The following is a 19,842-nucleotide window of genomic DNA, read 5'->3' as shown; positions in this document are numbered from 1 at the left end:
TGCGAGACGTTGCTATGCACAAACGGCATCTGTGTTTGACTGTCACAACCACTATAGCTCACGGTAATTACTATAAAGTACTTTGAGATGTTACATCATATAATAATAATAATAATAATCCTCGCATTTGATATAGCGCTTTTCACGTCGGGAGGACGTCCCAAAGCGCTTCACAGAACACACTGTAAAGTGAACTGACTGTATATTTGTGGGCGAACGCGGCAGCCAATTCATAATAAATAAGGAGCTTTGCAAATGAAAGTACTTTCAAATTGAAGGCCTTCAGCCTCTCTGACCCCACCCTTTGGAACTCCATCCCACAGTCCCTTAGCCTCATTCCCTCTCTTGGCTCCTTCAAGGATAGTCTCAAAACCTTTCGTCTTTGACCTTTTGGATCTTCGCGCCTTTGGACCCACAAGTGGAACCATACTCCAGTGGAGAGGAAAAGGAGTCAATGAGATTGAAAGACAACATGAATAGACTTATCTGGGTTTGAATAGATAATTCGGTATCTAGCAAAAAGTAAATCCAGCATCCCAAATAGTTCCTTATGAAAAAAAATCACACAGCATTTGCGGTGAACGCTATTATAACAGGACACAATCGTAGGAAACACAAGGGCTGCCAGAATTTCCTGGATATCCAACAAATGAAAAACAGTGAAACAGCCTATGCAGAAGAGTTAAAGATAGGGAAGAGCTTGACAGTGCAGATCAGATTCAAAATTTGTTTTGATAATTCTTACACCCGCTATCTATCATGGCGGGGGATGGAATAGGGGCAGAGCAAACACAGAACAACAGGAATACCTCAGAGAATAGCTATCTGTCAGATAATTTTTCTATTAACAGCAGCCTGCAAGTCCTCACCGAAAGACATGCTGGATTCGAAAACGGAACAATTGAAAGAATTCCTCTTTCTCATACCAGTTCCTAGTGGATATAAGTTCACCGACTAAATTTGGTCACAAACTGTACGTGGATCTGGTCGCTGTACAAGGATTACAGCGATTGAGAGGATACGGAGGAGAGCAACCAGAATGGTTGAGGGGATGCAGGTTCTGGGCTATGAGGAGGAGCGATTGAGAAACCTCCCCACCCCACCCACCCTCCACCCTTCCAGAAAGAGAAGGTCGAGAGGCGATTATGACAGTGGTTTTTTAAGTTTCTACTAGATAATGTAGAAAATGAGAAGCTGTTTTATCGTGTACTGAACAGTAGAAACAGAAGACACGGCCTGCGATCGAAGTGCGGTGTAAATTCAGAACGGATCTGCGGAAACACTACTAGGGAGACGGACGGACGGATGGTGGGAGCAGAAAGTGTTGATTCTTTCCAGAAAAAATTTGAATAGATTTCTGTTAGCGAATAATATCTGGTGGGGGGGGGGGGGGAGGTGGGGGGGTGTGGGGGGAAGTACAGCATATAGTTCAGGACATGACGTGCGCGTGCGATTGCCATAAAATATGTGCCGGAACCTAGACTAAACGCACGCATTCCACATCACGAAACCACGACCATCTGGCTCAAATAGTAAGCAAAGCCGAGACAGAATAAAAGGGAGAGCTGTGTGTGTGTGTGTGTGTGTGTGGGTGTATGTCACACATCGCTAAGCCCACAAATCTCATCCCTTCAACACTTCAAGACGTCCCATCCCACACCCACAGACCCCGGCATTGCCTTCCCATTTCTTGTCTTTTCTTTTTCGCGGACAGCTGATCTGAGATCATGCTAAATCATTGGAGAAGACCAAATTAGGTTCAGACAGAATTACAAACGCTACCAACATATACGGGGGAAGGGGCGGGTGGGGGGGGGCGGGGGGAGAGAGAAGGGCATCATTAATCATAAGCACAGCTGTGGTACGCACAGAGAGTTTGCAGCTCATCCCGATCTGTGCCAAACAAGCGCCTCGAGCATTTCTGAGTCCCCCTCCCTCTCCTCCCTCCGCTCCCCCACTGACAACCCACCCGCCCGCACCTGCTTCACACAGCTGCCGCTGTGCCTGTGCTGGCGGGTCAGGCCGGGGATAAGCAGATACCAGAGAAGCAGAGTTCAAAGCGGAATAACATAGCTGCGTATACAGCAAAGACGTAATCTTCACAACCCCACGGCAATTCGATCGCTGTCGAAGTGATTCTATTTCTGCTCAAACACGAAGCACTGGGATTAGCGGTCCAAACTCACCTCTCCCTTCCTCCCAACCACCCCCCCCACTCCTTGAACCAATCGATGTGAGTTACTGACCACAACAACTGACTACCCTCTGTTGATAATAATCATTGCATTTGATATAACGCCTTATCATGCCATTGAGACGTCTCCAGGCGCTTCTCAGAGTATACTGTCAACTGAATTGACTTGTGTATGTTGCGGGCGTCGCAGCAGCCAAATGCGCACAGCAGCGTCCCCACAAACAGTCCTGGATTGAGTGAACCAATTATTAGTTTATTTTTGAAGGGATTATTATCCTGCCAATTGATGAGCAAGCGGGTTTCTACTTACTGCTGGGTAAACACAGGCGCGCGTGTGTGTGTGGAGTAAGGAAAGGTTTCGCCCTGACCCGCCGGGGAATCAAACCCGGGTCTTCTCACTTGCGAGGCGAGTGCTCTAACCACTGAGCTACAGGATTCTATATTATATATAGTGTAGCGTTCTGAAGGCTTGTGTACAAATGTAGGAACGAACAGCTGAAGGAATGTAAATAGCAGAGCTAATAATGCGGCTGTGGGAGACTACAGAAAAGGGTGGGGCGAAATCATGAAGGGCTTTGAAGGTCAGACTGCATTATTCCTCAGCTACTAGACAACAGAGCGAGATCTGCTTTCACTATTGTGCAACTAGCATAGATAACAGAAAATACAGCACTAATGCTGCCAGTAATTTCCACTATCATACCCCCACGGTTTACTTACACCCTGCGGGCAACTGAACACTGACATGAACCACCACGCCGCAGATTTAGTTAACATCTCGGTGCAGTCAAACAAACGTGCCGAAACCCACAGAATGTTAGTTTTGTGGAATATACTGTTGCCATACGAGGAGAGGAGATATTCTCTACAGTGATTTTACAGTCGGATTTCATGACAACTGTGTCGCACAGTTAATCGAACTATTTCTGCAATGGGTTAGTTAGGTCAGAGTGCTCCAACATCCAGCTCGGCGGACGATTTCATCGGCCCGAGACCATTGCCAGCTTGGACCACCTGCTTCCTCCTCTCCTCCCCTCTCCGACGAACCATCCAGGAGCCAGCGGTTCAGCTGTAGTCTCTGACCTCTCTCTCTCTCTCTCTTCCCCCCATCCCCTCCCCGTTGAATACCATGCCACCCGCTCACTGCCGCAGCTCAGAAGTAACGAGGAGAGCTGCCAACGGAACCACACCCAGTCTGAATCAGCCAGTGACTTCAGGAAAGAACTGGAGGAAATTGACGACGAAAGAGAGTTTGGGGTGGGGGAAAGAATCATAATGATGCCTCAAAGACTGTTAACGCAGCAGACAAGAAGCCTATGAGAACTCCCACAGCAGCAAACACACAAAATATGGAACACACATCCAAATCAGTTCCTTGCTTCAGTGTTTAGCACGCAGCAGGAACGGAAGACATCAGAGAGCTTAATGACTCACGCTGCAGCTATTGACCGTGACTTGCCAGTGAGTCGCTGCTGAGTCATCTCAGGTTTTCGCCTAGAAACCTCAATAAAAGGGTTTTTACTTTGTACTTGATAGCAATAACTAACTGTGAGGCCCTTTGAGACGTCGCGACATTATAGATAGGCACTTTCCAGGTATTAAAATAGAATAGATCTATTCTGGAGAGCAAGAGGTGTCAGCCTGGCGCTCGTGCCTCTGAATGAGAAAGCTGCAGGTTCGAGCCCCCAAGCTGAGTCTTTGAACTCCTCATATCTCTCTTCCTCTATTGCCCCCGTCTTGTCACTTCCTTCCCCATCTTCAGGTCGTGCCTGAAGGCCTTTCTTTGGAGATTACTGAGAAACGTAAATACTAACCCAACATTCAGATGATCCACCAGCGCTTCGATGAGACACGTGGCGGCTGCAACCGCCTCCCTCCTTCTTTTCTCTGAAAGGAAAAACACAGTAAGAGACTACATTCAGTTGATAATAAAAGCAGAAGATGCTGGGGACACGCAGCAGGTCAGGCAGCATCTATGGAGAGAGGAAAGTGAGTCCATAGATGCTGCCTGACCTGCTGAGTGTTCCCAGCGACATCTGGTTCTTATGTCAGATTTCTAGCATCTGCAGTATTTTGCCTTTTATACTGCATTTAGTTGCTGTTTGACACATGCCGGAAGCCCATCATCACATTTAAAAGTATCCAAGCTAGAGTGAAAAGATCCAAGCTATCACCCACCCCACCGCCATTCCCCAGAGGATCGAGGCACTTCACAGTATTTACAGAGAAGTGGAGTGACTGTGCACTTGTAGCCGGACGCGGGCAACCAATAGCACACAGCAATTCAAATGTCCTCAACCGACATCCATACACACCCAGCTGCGATTCATCGGGAGCTGAAAACCTGGTTCATTTTCCCTCTCGGTCTTCTGACCTGTTGGGAACATGTTTAAAGTAGCATCCTAATTACTGTGTCTGGGAGGCCCTGGAGCCAATCGTATTCTGTAACAACGCTGCTCGCCAAAAAACAAGGAGGACAAAAATTCAAATAAAATCTGTTCACACTGGGACCCACGTGACTGACAACCGTTTTAGGAAATGTTTTTCCCACGGCATCAGACGAAACATGTTGGCCGACCCTCAACGCTTCTGCCCAGAGAATAACTTTGCTCTCCCGGGGGTTTTAAGAAATGGCCAACTTAAGAGAAGCTGCGGAGAAACAGCTTTTGTTTATCTTCCGCTGAATGCAGGGCTGCATTGGATAGCGTAACAGATAGCTAGAGTTTCAGTTTTTGTTCCATTAAAAAAAATGCGGTGCCACAAGTACATTGCTATTGATCGGGAAAGGGGAGAGAGAAAGGGAGAGAGAGAGAGAGAGAGAGAGAGAGAACACTGATAATGGCCCTATCACAATGGCCCTTCACTCTCCATCTACTGCGTGCATTTCACTTAATCTCAGTTGAATTTTTAATTTCGATTTTAACCACTGTGTGTGGGTCGCTGCTGCCCGCAACTAACTGGCTGCCGCGTTTCGCCCTCCTTACAGTGTATTCTGTGAAGCGCTCTGAGACGGCTCGACGACGTGATGAGGCGCCCTACCCGGGAATTGAACCAGGGTCCTCTCACTACTACTATTATTGTTATTGTTGTTATTATTATTATTATTATTACTACGCTTTAGGACTCCAGCAGCGTTCTGCGGGATGGTGGGGTGGGTGGGGGAAGAGGATAAAATGCTGGTGGTACGGCTGCCAAACCACTCTGGGAAATAACTACACATCGATGTGGTACCACCCGCTCGGCTCTCAAATATCAGTCCCACTGGTGTGGTGGGCGTGCATCCAGGGAGCGACACCCAGATACAATTCAAGGCTAACGCACCGGCAACGGAATTCCAGATGTGAGTGAATGACGAGCTTTTTACTCGTGGTATACCGTATCAATTAACGTGGACGGGAAAATCTGTGCTGCTCGACGAGTTAAGAAGAGGGAGGGAAAGTGATACTGTGTGAATCAGGTTTCTCACAGTACACAGCATTACTCGATCGCCCATTTCCAGTCACAGCGTTAGGCCATCACTTTCTGGCAGTGTTTTGACACCAGGCAGCCCCTGGAATATTGCCATCAGGTTTCAGAATACACAGCCATTTGATATTTCCCAGATGGAGACTTAAGATATAATCTATAATTTGATATTTGTTCGCTCGATACTGAGAAGCTGCAGGCGATGCAACTTCCAGGGACACAGCACTGATGTAGATCTGTCCGTGCAGACCTGACCGCTCCGTCCACTCAGCGGGCTCCAGCCTGCCCCCTGCCCCGTCCACCCCACCATCAGCAGTCGGGCCTTCAGCCTCTCTTCCCCCAACCGTTGGAACTCCATCCCACAGTCCCTTCACCTCGCTCCCTCCTTTGCCTCCTTCAAGGCGCGAGTCAGGACCTTCCTCTTTGACCGCGGCTTCGGTCACCTTCGTTTCGCCCACAAATATACAGTCAATTCACTTTACAGTATATTCTGTGAAGCGCTTTGGGACGCCTAGAAGACGTGAAAAGCGCGATATATCAAATGCAAGGATTATTATTATTATTATTCTCAAAATCTCCCCCTTCCTGATGCCAACCCCCAGCTCGGGTACATTCCCCTGACTGCCCAGCGCCTTGGGACGTCCGCCTGACGTTAAAGGCGCTGTGTAAATGTCATTTGTTGTCGTCGTTGATAGCAGCCATTGCTCATCACAAAAATAAACCAGTGGTAACATAATCCACGGTCCACTTGACCCTCTGTTCCTGTGTGTCTGTTAGTCTCCATTAATTGCGCATCTACCTACTAGTTCCTAAGAACAATATACTGTTCAAGCAGAAAGTTTAGCCCAGAATCTGCGGTGAGAGAAAATGAAATTGCTCTATCAATCTGTCAGGCCTTCCTCTGTCTGCGTTCACCAATAGTTATTAAACAAATATGTGATAACATACACATGTCCTGTGGAGTCCTGTAGCTCAGTGGTTAGAGCACTCGCTTTGCGAGTGAGAGACCTGAGTTCAATCCCAGGCAGAGGGCCAAACCTCGGGCAAGTTTCCTTACTCCACACAGAGCCTAATAATAATCCTCCAAAACCAAAACAATAATAAATTGGTCATTTTCAATCCACGACTGTTTGTGGGACATTGCTGTGCGCAATCGGCCGCCGCGTTCGCCCACAAATATACAGTCAACTCACTTTACAGTGTGTTCTGTGAAGCGCTTTGGGACGTCCTCCCGACGTGAAAAGCGCTGTATCAAACGCAAGGATTATTATTATTATTATATCTCAGGAGCACAGTGTAACGTACCCCAATGTCAATGGTTTTCTCAACACAAAAATCTGTATTTTTTTCTAGTGGTCTGACCTCCTAAATACCAGAATACCCCAAGAAAGCGATTAAAATCTTCTCAAAACACACATCGGACACTTATTCTTTATTATCCTTTTTCTTTTTCTGGGGTGGGGGAGGTGGGGGGAGGGGGATTATTATCGGCCACGCGTGTGCGGGCGGAAACCTGCCCAAGGTTAAGCCCTGGCCACGACCACCGAGCCCCAGAACTCCTCCTAAACATGTGTGTGTACATACATGTGCGTGTGATACACATGCACTACATATCAGTGTATGAGTCTGGGCACACAGTGTGTTTGTGGGCGGGGACTGGAGGCGGAAATGGGCGGGACCCGCTCCAACCCCGCCCCTCGCCCTCCGCCCCCCCCCCCGCCCACCCCTCAGTAAGCAAGCCCCGATTGGACCGCCGCCTCCGACAGACGGCGCCGTCGGCCAATCGCAACTCGAGCGCCTCCCCTCGCGGGCCAATCAGCGCGGGGGCGGGGCGGGACCAGAAGACCGGCGCTGTCGCCATGGAGACGCTCGCTCCTCCTGTCGGTTGCAGCCGCTTTAACCGCGGTATATATATATATATATATAAAAACACGCACGCGCGCGCACAACAGCGGCGACAGCGCGAGAGGAGATGGAGGGGGGCCGTCGATGAACAAAGCGGTACCTTGGAGCTCCTTGCGCTCGCCCTGCTTGGCCTGGTGGTCCTTCAGCAGCCGGGACAACATGGCGGCCGCCCGCCCGCCCGCAGCAACCACCGCCTTCTCCTCCCGTCTTCTCCCTCCCGCCCTCCCTCAGCCAACTCTCGCGAGACTTCCTATCCCCCCTCCGAGTCGAGTCTCTTCTCGCGAGATTCCCGTTTCCCTCCCTTCGCCGACCCGGACGGGGGGGATACACGGCGTTCCATTCCCGCCACGTGGTCCCCGCCACGTGCGCACCGACTCACCACGTGGCTTCACACCCACACACAACCCTCTCACACACTCGCGCGTAATAATAATAATAATAATCCTTGCATTTGATATAGCGCTTTTCACGTCGGGAGAGGACGTCCCAAAGCGCTTCACAGAACACACTGTAAAGTGAGTTGACTGTATATTTGTGGGCGAACGCGGCAGCCAATTGCGCACAGCAATGTCCCACAAACAGTCATAGATTGAAAATGACCAATTTATTATTGTTTTTGGTTTTGGAGGGATTATTATTAGGCTCTGTGTGGAGTAAGGAAACTTGCCCGAGGTTTCGCCCTCTGCCTGGAATTGAACTCAGGTCTCTCGCTTGCAAAGCGAGTGCTCTAACCACTGAGCTACAGGACTCCACGTCCATTCGATATAGCATAGACACACCCACAAACACACAGACACGCACTCATTCACACATACACATACCCTCTCACGCACCCACACACACTCACAGACACACCCACACACACTCACAGATACACACTCGCAGACACACCTACATACACACTCTCTCGCAACACACAGACATTCACACACACTCACAGATAGACACACACACACTCACACACACACTTAGTGGTCAAACTAATAACAATAATCCTGGCATTCGATACAGCGCCTTATCACGTCGTTGAGACGTCACAAAGCGCTTCACAGCTCATACTGTAAAGTGTAGTGACTGTGTGTTTGTGGGCGAAACGCAGCAGCCAGTTTGCGTATAGGAATGCACGTCCCTGTGTGGGTGGCCAATTGTATTTGGGGGATTGTCAGCCGGGACACTGGGGTGGGGGAGGGAGAGAGGGAGAGAAACTCCCTTCTCTTTTCAAATAGCACCGTGGGATCTTTAATGTCCACCTGACCAGCATTCCATGTCCCAATGTTGGGGCTTGAACCCACAACCTTCTGGCTCAGTGGCGAGAGTGGTACCATTGAGCTAGGCTGTCCCAACGGGTGCGGGGAATACACACATGACGTGATAATAATAATAATAATCCTTGTGTTTTGTGGGTGAAATCCCACTCAGCAGAGCAGTATGAATGGCAAATGAAGAACACTCTTAAGAGGATTAACTATTAGTTAGCCAAAAGAAAATAAGAATTTCCTTGGTGAAGGAAGACCAAGGTCTATCTAGTTTGCCTTTCACAATCCTGGCAGTCGCTTGACATGCCATGTCCTAAACGACATACTGTATCCTGATATTATTTTCTAAGTGGATAAACATATGTAGAAAACCAAAGTGTTGTAGTTTCCAATTTACAGATTACACTGGGAAGATATTCTACCCGGATGTGGATTGCTTGTGTAATGTTGCGGAGCACCACAACTTGGCACGTTGTTGAAATCCGTTTTAGCTTTGAAGACGATTTATTTTCTTACAGAACGGAGAGAGAAAAAAAAAGGGTTCAAAATTGATGCCTCCATTTGCCGACATCTCGATGCTCCGAAATGCTATGTAAATAAAATGGATCTTAGACCCGGGTGGAATTTCTCCCTGACATGTGAGGGTAGGCATATCTCTCCCCATCGGTGTGTGAATGTTCGAGGCAGTTGAGGAGAGCCATTCATTCTTTGATTAATTCATGCATTCATGCCAGAAGAAAACTTTCCAGATCAACTACCCCCTTGTATTCAGTGACGGGGCATAAATCAGCAACACATTCACTGTTCCTCAGCCAGTTAGCACAGTTAGGGCAATGCAGAGCTAAATCAAATAACCATGTTTGATGTTGTGCCTTAGCACGTGGAGACCTCTCACACACTCAGCCAGGTTGGAGTGTAATGGCTTCTTATGTCCGGGTATTTTTGGTCACCTACGCACCCTCTCCACCACACACGCGCACACAGAGCTTGGGTTGTCAGTCAGTTGTGTGGTCGGACCAGACCTATGAGACGTCCCCCCAGCCCCCCGACACGAAAGCCGCTGTGTAAATGTAAATTGTTATCCAGTTTTAAGAATTGGCTAAAGGATGGTGTATGTGCAACGAATGGACAGACTGAATAAAACTTTTTAGCCATCCACCCCACCTTCCCAGGTAAATATGTTATTCTGTTCATCTCGCCTCCTTAAGTTACTAGCCTGTGCATCGGCAGTTTTGATGGTGATGCTGTCAGGAAGCTACTGAACGGGAGATAGAGATATAACTTGTGAAATCTGTGGGGAAAAAATTCACAAGATCACAAGAGGGGTTTTGGGGGAAAATGGCCTTTCAGCCCATTTTATCTCAATATACCAGAATGGACAACCTCCTGACCTCCCTCTGCAGCATCAAACCCTTTTTCAAATTACTTCCAGCATCGTATAATCATAGTAATCCTTGCATTTGATATAGCGTCTTATCACGTCATCGACACATCTCAAAGCACTTCATAGAATATAAAGTGAATTGACTGTATTTTATGGGCAGAACACAGCAGCCAATTGCACACATAGGTGTCCCACAAACAGTTGTGGATTGAATAACCAACTTCATTATTATTTTTCTTCGAAGGAATTATTTTCTCCGGAATTACTGCTAAGTAAACAGAGGCACGTGGAGTAAGCAAACTATATTCTGTGAAGCGATTTGAGGCGTCTCAACGACGTGACAAGGCGCTGTATCAAAGGCAAGGATCATTATTATTATTATTATTATTATCATCAACGGGAAATGTTCATTATTAACGACAGAACTGTGAAAAAGTTTCCTGAAGAAGCTGATCCTGTATTCTGTTGGTGGGACGTGTTGGGCAGAGCAGCACTAATGATATTTCAGCGAGGCACAGTGCTCTATCTGTCATTTCGTAAACAGCTGTAGGAAGACAGGGGGAAGACTGTGCTCCTTGTGACTAAGCAGCGAGCTGGGGAGGCCAATAAATAATAATCAGACTCCTCGCATTTGACATGATGCCTTATCGCACCGAAAAATCTCCGAGCCCGTCACACAGCCACTTACTTTGAACTGTTGCCTCTTATTCTCCAGCACCCACCTCCCCATCCTGGCCCGGCTCCACTGGCTCCCCACCCCCAGTTCAAAATCCTCGTCCTCGCCTTCAAAGAAGTTTGTGGGTTCACACCCCACGTTGGAAACTTGGAGCTCGCAGTCTACGCTAATGTTCCAGTGTTGCGCTGAGGTGGGGGGGGTGGGGGGCGAGTGCTGCGTCTGTGTCCTTCGGATGAAATGTTAAATCGAGGTCGCTGACTCCCATGTCGTGTTCAGGTGGACGTTAAAGATCCTTAGTTACCATTCGAAAAGAAAAGGGAGTCTCTCTCGCTCTCTCTCTCCCCCGGTGTCCTGGCCGACAATCCCTTCGGGAATAAAAACCACTTTGTGGCTGTTTGCGGGACCTTCCTGCGGGTAAACTAACAACAGCAACTGTGGGGGGGGGTCTCCCGCAAAATCTTGTGAAGGACTTTGAGACGTTTCAGCAGCACGTATAAGGCACCGTGTCAAATGAAAGGATTATAATCCATTTTAAAAAGAAACAGTGATGTGAAACCAAAGGGCCAAAAGTGTCCAGCTACATCTTGCCTGCACACGGGGTCTTTGGCTCAAGGGTCGAGAGCAAGTGAACAACTCCGGGTCTCGTTAATTATCTACACAGGGCTTTAACTTGTCTCGGATTACCCTTAACGTATCCAGGGGTGGACTGGCTATGTGGTTCATCGGGAAAATTCCCATTATTGGTTGCCAATAATTACTCGGAGCCCAACATCCGGGTGAGTGACAGCTCAGACCACCCAATCACCAGAGCTCAAGTGGATGTTAACGATCTATATTTGAGATGAGAAGAGAGTTTCCCTCCCTCTCCTGGTATCTGGCCAACAATCCGCCGATAAAATTGGTCACTCGCCCCACGACTGTTTGTGGGGACGCTGCTGTCAACAATTGGCTGCCGCGTTTCGCCCACAAAATAGACAGTCAATCCTCTTTCCGGTACATCCTGTGAAGCGCTTTGAGTCGTCTCAAACAAATTGATAAGGCGCTATATCAAATGCAAGGATTATTATTATTTCACAGTGAACCCTACGAAGCAGGTTGAGATGTCACGCGATAAGACGCTATACCAAATGCAAGGATTATTATTATTATTAATTATCTGGGGGATTGTTGACCAGGACATGGGGGATATTCTTCAAGTAGCGCGTGAGGATCTTTAATGTGCAGCTGAACAGGCAGCCTGGGTGAGATCTCATTTGCAGGATGTGCCACCTCTGACAAAAACACTCCCAGCGATGCCCCCGAGTGTCAGCTTGTGTTCGAAGTCCCCGACGTGTGGGGCTTGAACCCACAGCCTTCTAACTCCGAGGCTAGGGAGCTACCACTGAGCCCAGCTGGTGCTAGATCAGTGCGGTTATGATGAATGTCCAGATAAGCTTTGAAAAGATACAGGTTGCAGACAAGCGTTTGCATAAACCAAGCCACCGCGATGACGCTGTTTAACCCTTTGGGAGAATAACACAACAATAACTGCTCTCAGAGCTTCAGCCTGCAAGCTTTTTCCCAAGAAATCCTGCCATATGTCTGCATTTCAAGGGGATTAATGTGTCCTGACATCACCGCAGTGCATCTGTTTCACGGTTTTAGCAGCTAAAATCGATGCTGTTACAGAACCCGGCTGAGAAACCCCATAAATTAGAGCGGGTGAAATAAAAAAGTGTTGGAAATGAATTCGCAACAGGTTGCTCGAGTCTCGGGCTAAGGCTGAGTCTCGAGATCCAGCGCCTCTTCCCGTTAATTAAAATTAAAAATACATTTACCGGCAGTTATGTGATAAGGCACTATATTGAATGCAAGGCTTATTATTATTAATCCTTTCCCCCAGAATGAAAATAAATTCCTCGCTGAATATATAAATAACCTGACATACAATCTATATATATATGGAATGGAGTGACCGTGGATTTGTGGACAAACGATGTCTGAACAACGTGATTCAGGAGCTATATGTAAGTATTATTATCATTAATAATTACTGACCCATTGCAAACACTGTAATTCGAGGGCAATAAATTCGAGACGCAGATTTAAACCAGTGCAGTCCAACCCAAATTGACAAGTGTTCACAGGTGTGTGCTGCTTGCTAAGTAGCACAAATTGATTTAATAATCCTGGCATTTGACACAGCGCCTTATCACGTCTTCGAGACGTCTTCAAAGCGCTTCACCGGATATACCGTCAACTGAACTGATTGTATGTCTTATGAGCGAAACCCGGCAGCCAATTGCGCACAGCAGCGTTCCCCACAACCAGTCGTGGACTGAGTGACCAAATTATTATTATTTACTTATAAAGGGATTATTACCCCGGAAAACGATCTGAAAAGCGGTGCTACCTCCAGCACTGTGCTGTAGGGTCAGCCTAGACTGGGAGGTGAGTTGGCAAATGGGGTGGTGGTTGGGGGGGGGGGGGGTGGGGGTGCGGCAAGGGGTAGCTTTAACCCATAAGCGCTTTCGGACGTCTCGACGACTTGGCAAGGCGCTCTATCAAGTGCAAGGATGATTATTGTTATAACCTTCTGACTCAGAGGAGAAGAGCTAACTAAACCGATTTTAAAAAAAAGAGAAGAAATATGCCAGTGATATTTTGAGTCAACCGAGACTGCGAAAAATAAATCATTCATAGTTGTCCATGACATAATCTCTATCTCATCTCCTGAATACCAACAGCTCAGTCAGTCAGTTTCCATTTCCAGTGACCTATTAATAGAGGCAGTGCTCACAGTTAGATTGGATGTTATTTTGCTTCAGAGGAGTGGTAGGGTGTGTGTGTGTGTGTGTGAAATTTCTCTGTGGTGAGGGGGAGAGAGAGAGAGAGAGAGGTTGTGAAAGTTGTGAAGGGAAGGAGAGAGAGAGGGGGGTGTGTGTGGGGGAGAGGGAAAGGAGCCAGAGGGTGGTGAAGGGTTACAGGAGGTCTTGAGAGAGTTGGAGAGAGAACATTTTAGCACTGTGCAGTTGGCAGCTTCTCTCTCTCTCTCTCTCTCTCTCCTCAGTGCATAAGGGGTGGTTCAAGCAATCCCTCTCCCACACACTGTGTGTGTGTGTGAGTGAGTGTGAGAGAGAGCCCTGGGGAGGGAGGGGGAGACTGGCATCCCTGGGAGAATGCTCCCTCTGGCTCTCCTGTCCCTGCTCCTGTCTGTCTGGGTGTCTGCCTTCAACCTGGATGTTACCCACACGATTCTGAAGGAGGGACAGAAAGACAGTCTGTTTGGTTTCTCAGTGGCTTTGCACAAACAGAACAGCCCACAGGCTCTCAGCTGGTGAGTGCACAACTACTGTACCTCAATGCACACACACGGATCTGCCTCTGTGTCCCTCTGTCTGTGCTCTGTGTGTGTGTCTCTCCATCGTGTGTGTGTGTGTGTGTCTATCTACCCAGTGTGTGTGTGTGTGTGTGTGTGTCTGTCTCTCTCTATCTACTCGTATGTCTCTATCTATCTATCTATTCTGTGTGTGTGTGTCTCTCTCTGTCTGTCCTGTGTGTGTGTGTCTCTGTCCTGTGTGTGTGTGTGTGTGTGTCTCTGTCCTGTGTGTGTGTGTGTGTGTCTCTGTCCTGTGTGTGTGTGTGTGTCTCTGTCCTGTGTGTGTGTGTGTGTGTGTCTCTGTCCTGTGTGTGTGTGTGTGTCTCTGTCCTGTGTGTGTGTGTGTGTGTCTCTGTCCTGTGTGTGTGTGTGTCTGTCCTGTGTGTTTCTCTGTGTATCCTGTGTGTGTATATGTTTCTCGTGTGTGTCTCCCTGTAGCTATCTTTCCTGTGTCTCTCTCGCGTGTGTGTTTGTCTCTCTCTCTATGTATTTATCTATCTATCTATGTCTCGTTGTGTGTGTGTGTGTGTGTGTGTCTCTCTATCTCTGGTGTGTGTCTCTCTCTCTGTCTCTCCCTTCGGTCTCTGTTCGAGGGCAGAGTTTCCTGTGGTTTCTCTGTCTACAGATGATATATTTTTGCAAAGGAGAAAAAAATAGAAATAGATTTGCAGTGTTTCAGTATCTGAAGCCCTGTGTTTCTGCTGAATTCTGCATCAAAGATATGCTTTCTTGTTTCTGTCAACTTCAGTGCCTCCCACATACTGATATCCCTCTCCCCCCCCACCCCCCCAACCTCCCCCCTCACACTGGATTATTATTAGGATTATTATTATTTATGACCTTCTGACTCAGAGAGAGAGTGTGGTTGCTAACAGCTGACCCAGGCTGATATCCCACATCCCAACCCCCCCCACACACTCACACACACACACTGATAACCCCCCACCCCAACCCCCACCAAACACACGCACACTGATACGAATCAATCCCTTGATCCAAGGACATGATTTCGCCCTTGGGAGCATCTTAGCGATTTCAATCGATTGGTTTCTTCTTCCTCCCCCCCCCACCCCCCAAACCCCCACCCCCACCCCCACCCCCCCAACACGTGCGCACACAACTGAATGGAATCCAATTATAGCAGGAAGCGGTTTGCAAGGTGCAGGTTGGCAGGAGGTTTGGGTGAGAGAGGAGAGGGCGATCTTAGGCAGACATACAATTATTGCATTCCCTGTACTTCTAACGCATTGGACAGACAGAGAAGACTGACTCCGTCTATCCATCTCTCTGACTGACTGAGAGCAAAAAGGGCTGATTTGTTTTGTCTCTCTCCATGACCCAGAGGTTCTGTTTAATGGGTTCACCCTCCTACCTCCCCGCCCTCCACCCCCTCCTGATCCCGACCCCCAGCTCGGGTCCGAATCCCTGACTGTCCAGCGCCTTGGAACGTCCTCCCGATGTGAAAGGCACCGTGTAACTGTCATTTGTCGTTGTTGTTGTTGTTGTTGCAAGGCGTTCGATTTCTGACACCTTTGCAGTGTTTACACTTGTACTGAACAGTAGAACCAGAGGACACACGGCCCGCGATCGAAGTGGGGGGTAAATTCAGGACAAATCTGAGGAAACACTACTTCAGTGAGCGAGTTAACAGACAGACAGACAGACAGACAGACGGTAGAAGCAGAAACTGTCGATTCATGCAACAACAAATGAGAGAGATTTCTGTTAGGGAATAATATCTGGGGTGGGGGGCGGTGGTGGGAATACAGTGTACAGATTGGGACACGACCTGTCAAGCGACTGCCAGGAGGATGATGGAAGACGAACTGGATGTACCTCGGTCTTCTTTCATCATCTTAATAATAATCCTTGCATTCGATATAGCGACTTATCACATCGTTGAGACGTCTCAACGATGTGCTAAGCACGTGATGAGACGCTGCCGTGCGCAATTGGCTGCCGCGTTCGCCCGCTACACTTTGCAGTGTATCCCGTGAAGCGCTTTGAGACGTCGCCACGACTTGCTAAGGCTCTGCATCGAATGTTCGGGTTACGATCAGAAATCAACACTTTCCGCTCCCACTGTCCGTCGCCCTCGGGAGCCTGTTTCGTAGGTTTATTAACTCGCTCGCTGAAACGGTGTTTCCGCAGATATTATTGTTAAGTCTGGTGCGGAGTGGGCCTGAGAGGGTTAATGACCGCAGTGAGGAGATGCGAGAGGCAGACTCCGTAAACCTTGGGGTCGTCCATTAACCTTTTTTGGTAATGCAGCTTTCATACCACAGGAGCAGAGCTATTTGAGGGTCGTTAGTTGGTTATTTTCGACTGACTCCCGGCAAACACGTGTTGCCCACTCTGTTCCTTACAGTCTCCGATGCTCTCGATAGGGCTCCCGCGTCACACTCAACAACAACAACTTGAGCTTGTTTCTGACCCCGAGCTGCTGGGAGAGGTGGGTGGGGGGGGGGGGGGTGGGGAGCTGACCGTAAGCACGATCAAAGAGGGAAGGTCTTTAGGTGGGATTTGAAGGTGGGGAGGGAGGGAGGGAGGGGACAAGGATTGAGGGAGGGAGTGACAGAGTTTTGGGGTGTAGTGTGGTGACTGAAGGCACGGCCACCTATGGGGGTGGTGGGGACAGGCAGGAGGCCTGAGCAGACCACATCACTCCGCAACTTTAGTCACGTCAAAGGCACTTTGCTGGGACCTCATTGGTCCCTGTAGCTCAGGGGTTAGAGCCCTCGCCTCGCAAGCCAGAGAGGACCCGGGTTCGATTCCCGGGCGGGACAGGTCAGGGCGAAATGTTAGGCAAGTTTCCTTACTACACACACACACACACACATGGACACAGACACACACACACGCCTCTGTTTACCAGCAAGTAGGAACCCTGGGTGGTTAGATGATGAGCAGATCACTTTACGAGGGTAATAATCCCTTCCAAAAAAAAATTGGTCACGCAATCCACGAGTGTTTTGTGGGACGCTGCTGCGTGCAGTTGGCTGCCGTGCTTGGCCCACAAAATACCCAGCCGGGTGGACATTCTGGTAAGATGAGATCAAACGGCTCCGAGGGCCTTCTTCACCTGAACCACTCTCATGATGCGATGAAGGCAGTGAAGTGAGTCTCCACTTTTTATCTGGCTCAGGAGAGAGAAACTCTCTTCTCTTTTCCAGTAGTACCACAGGATCCTTAATGTCCACCCGAACAGGCAGGAGGCACGACAACAACAACAATAATAATCCTTGCATTTGATACAGTTGTTGAGACGTCTCAAAGCGCTTCACAGGATACACTGCAAAAAGGGTAGTGACTGTGTATTTTGCGGGCGAAACGCGGCAGCCAATTGTGACCAGCGGCGTCCCCACAAACAGTCGTGGGACTGAGCGACCAAATTAAGAACACCTTTTTTTTTCGGGGAGGGATTATTACCCTCGGAAACGCGATCCGCCAATCGACTGACAACCGGGTTCCTACTGACTGATTTGCTAACAGATCGACTTCAAGTTCCGCACAATCGTGTTCAAATCCCTTCTCTCTCTGGCCACCTCCCCCCCCCCTCCCCATCCCCTCTCCTGACCTCCTCACTCCCCGAATCCACCACCCGGCGCTCCACTCGACTGGCACCGACCTCCTGCTCGTCCTTCGCGTCCATCTGCTCTGCCATCGGGGGTCGCGCGTTCAGCCACTGCGCCCCGAAACTCCGGAACACACTCCCTCAATCCCTCCGCCTCGCCCCCTTATCTACTTTTTCAAGTCCCGCCTGAAGACCTTTTCGACCGAGCTTACGGTCACTTCCCCGGCCCCCACCCCGCGCCCCACACCAACCCCAGGCTCGGAATCAGGCTCACGCCACTCTTAAGCGCTTTGAGACGCTACCCTGGGTGATGGACGCTGTATATGAGTGCAAGTTGTTGTGGTGAACAGAGGCGCGCGCGTGTGTGTGCGTGGAGTAAGTCAACTTGCCTAAGATTTTGCCCTGACCGGCCCAGGGATCGAACCCGAGGCCTCTGGCTTGCGAGGCCAGGGCTCTAACCGTTGAGCTACAGGGGCTCTGTGTAGTGTCTGAGCGCGGGGGGGAACGTGCTGCAGAAATGGAACCTGGGTTGAAATACCAGCCAGCTGACCATTCCCTTTTAAAGTAACTTTTTTCAGAATGGTTTTTGGTTGGCTGAAAGCCCGCCCCACAAGAGGCTGGAGAACGGAATTCGTCTGCGTGTAATCCGGGACTTTCTCTGTGGGATCAGCCGGATTGATTATTCAGGTCTCTTGGATCCGTTCCAAAAGACGTTCATTCTGTTCCTCTCCCTCTCTCCCTTTCTCCCTTTCTCTCTGGAGATGAAGTGCGAAGGATCTGCCTTTATTTCCGCTTCTTTATCAGAACTCTGTTTGAAGGACCATCTTGCGGCATCTGTGACTGAGTAATGTATCCTCAGACCCTGCCTCAGGGACACCTTACTCGAAGGGGAAGTGGTTAAGGATGTCGTTGCCAAGCCACCATGCTATTTTCATGACAGCAAAAGGCTGAGCTTATTGACTGACCCCCCCTCCCCCTTCCCCTCTCCTCTCATCCCCCACACCCCCCCCATAAGCCGTCAGTTCTTCAGGAATTCACCGCTTATAACAAAGACGTACTGGCTACCAGAATCTCGCAGGGAATCCCTGTAGCTCAGCGAGCGAGAGGACCCGGGTTCGATTCCCTGGTGGGTCAGGGCAAGTTTCCTCACTCCCCACACACTCCCCTCTGTTTACCAGTAGGAACCCGCGTGTTAGTGGATTGGGGGGATCGCTTTCCAGGGCGAATAATCCCTTCGAAAACAGTGATAATTTGGTCGCTCAATCCACGCCTGTTTGTGGGGAACGCTGCTGTGCGCAATTGGCTGCCGCGTTTCGCCCACAAAATAGTCTTACATTATATCCCGTGAAGCGCTTTGAGACGTCTCAACGACTTGATGAGGCGCTGTATCAAACGCAAGGATTTTTATACGAATAATCGGGGTGGGGGAGAGGAAGGAGAGAGGAAGGGGAGAGAGCGTAGATGGGTGGATGAAGCAGAGGAGAGAAAGAGAGAGAGAGGGGGAGGTAGCGAGAGTTGAAGCTGATGACGTTTTCATTACTTTAAGCTACAGAACAGATTCTCCGGCGAGCGGCCGAACGTGGGGACGTGTGGAAAATTAATTCATTTCAAATTAAAGATGTGGGGGTGGGGGGAGGGGGAAGGGGAGGACGTGAGTGAGTGAAACGAGCTCAGCGACGGGGCCGGGCAGTTTCAGTGAAGTCAGCGCGTGGCTGTCAATAAGCTATTGGCAATTTCAGACGGTCTGAAGTGTGCGCGGAATCTTTAAGATGTACCTGTCTGCAGCTTCCCGCAGGGGATTGTTGTTAACAAGCCAACGGAAATCTCCTCTCCCCGACCAAACCAGGTCATAGCCGTCCAATCCAATTTACGACGCAAAGCTCCCGGCTCACAGAAGCATAATAATTAATAATAATAGTAATAATAATGATCCTGGCATCTGATAGAGTGTCTCAAACCGCTTCCGTTTATCAATCAGTAAGTAGGAACTTGGTTTTTAGTCGATCGGTGGATCGTTTTCCGGGAGTAAT

At 49.0% G+C, this 19,842-nt stretch overlaps 2 protein-coding genes across 4 annotated transcripts in view; one reads left to right on the top strand and one right to left on the bottom strand.

Moving 5' to 3' along the window:
• bloc1s1 (biogenesis of lysosomal organelles complex-1, subunit 1) overlaps positions 1–7,787 on the bottom strand; it is a 29,099-nt gene extending 21,312 nt beyond the window's left edge. Inside the window, exons 1-2 of the mRNA XM_042344399.1 lie at positions 7,665–7,787; positions 4,009–4,081 (exon numbers count right to left, since the gene is read on the bottom strand). Of these exons, the coding sequence (XP_042200333.1) occupies positions 4,009–4,081; positions 7,665–7,725 (134 nt within the window). The 5' untranslated portion in view covers positions 7,726–7,787. The remainder of the gene's footprint in view (positions 1–4,008; positions 4,082–7,664) is intronic.
• Positions 7,788–13,787: 6,000 nt separating this feature from the next.
• LOC103171972 (integrin alpha-7) overlaps positions 13,788–19,842 on the top strand; it is a 34,439-nt gene continuing 28,384 nt past the window's right edge. For all 3 annotated transcript variants that reach the window (XM_042344204.1, XM_042344203.1, XM_042344205.1), the window contains exon 1: positions 13,788–14,196. In XM_042344204.1, the coding sequence (XP_042200138.1) occupies positions 14,039–14,196 (158 nt within the window). In that variant the 5' untranslated portion in view covers positions 13,788–14,038. The remainder of the gene's footprint in view (positions 14,197–19,842) is intronic.

The sequence above is a fragment of the Callorhinchus milii genome, unplaced genomic scaffold, assembly GCF_018977255.1.
Source record: "Callorhinchus milii isolate IMCB2004 unplaced genomic scaffold, IMCB_Cmil_1.0 Scaffold27, whole genome shotgun sequence".
Lineage (NCBI taxonomy): Eukaryota > Metazoa > Chordata > Chondrichthyes > Chimaeriformes > Callorhinchidae > Callorhinchus > Callorhinchus milii.
The sequence above is the reverse complement of the archived record's forward strand: the minus strand, read 5'-3'. Positions and strand labels throughout refer to the sequence as shown.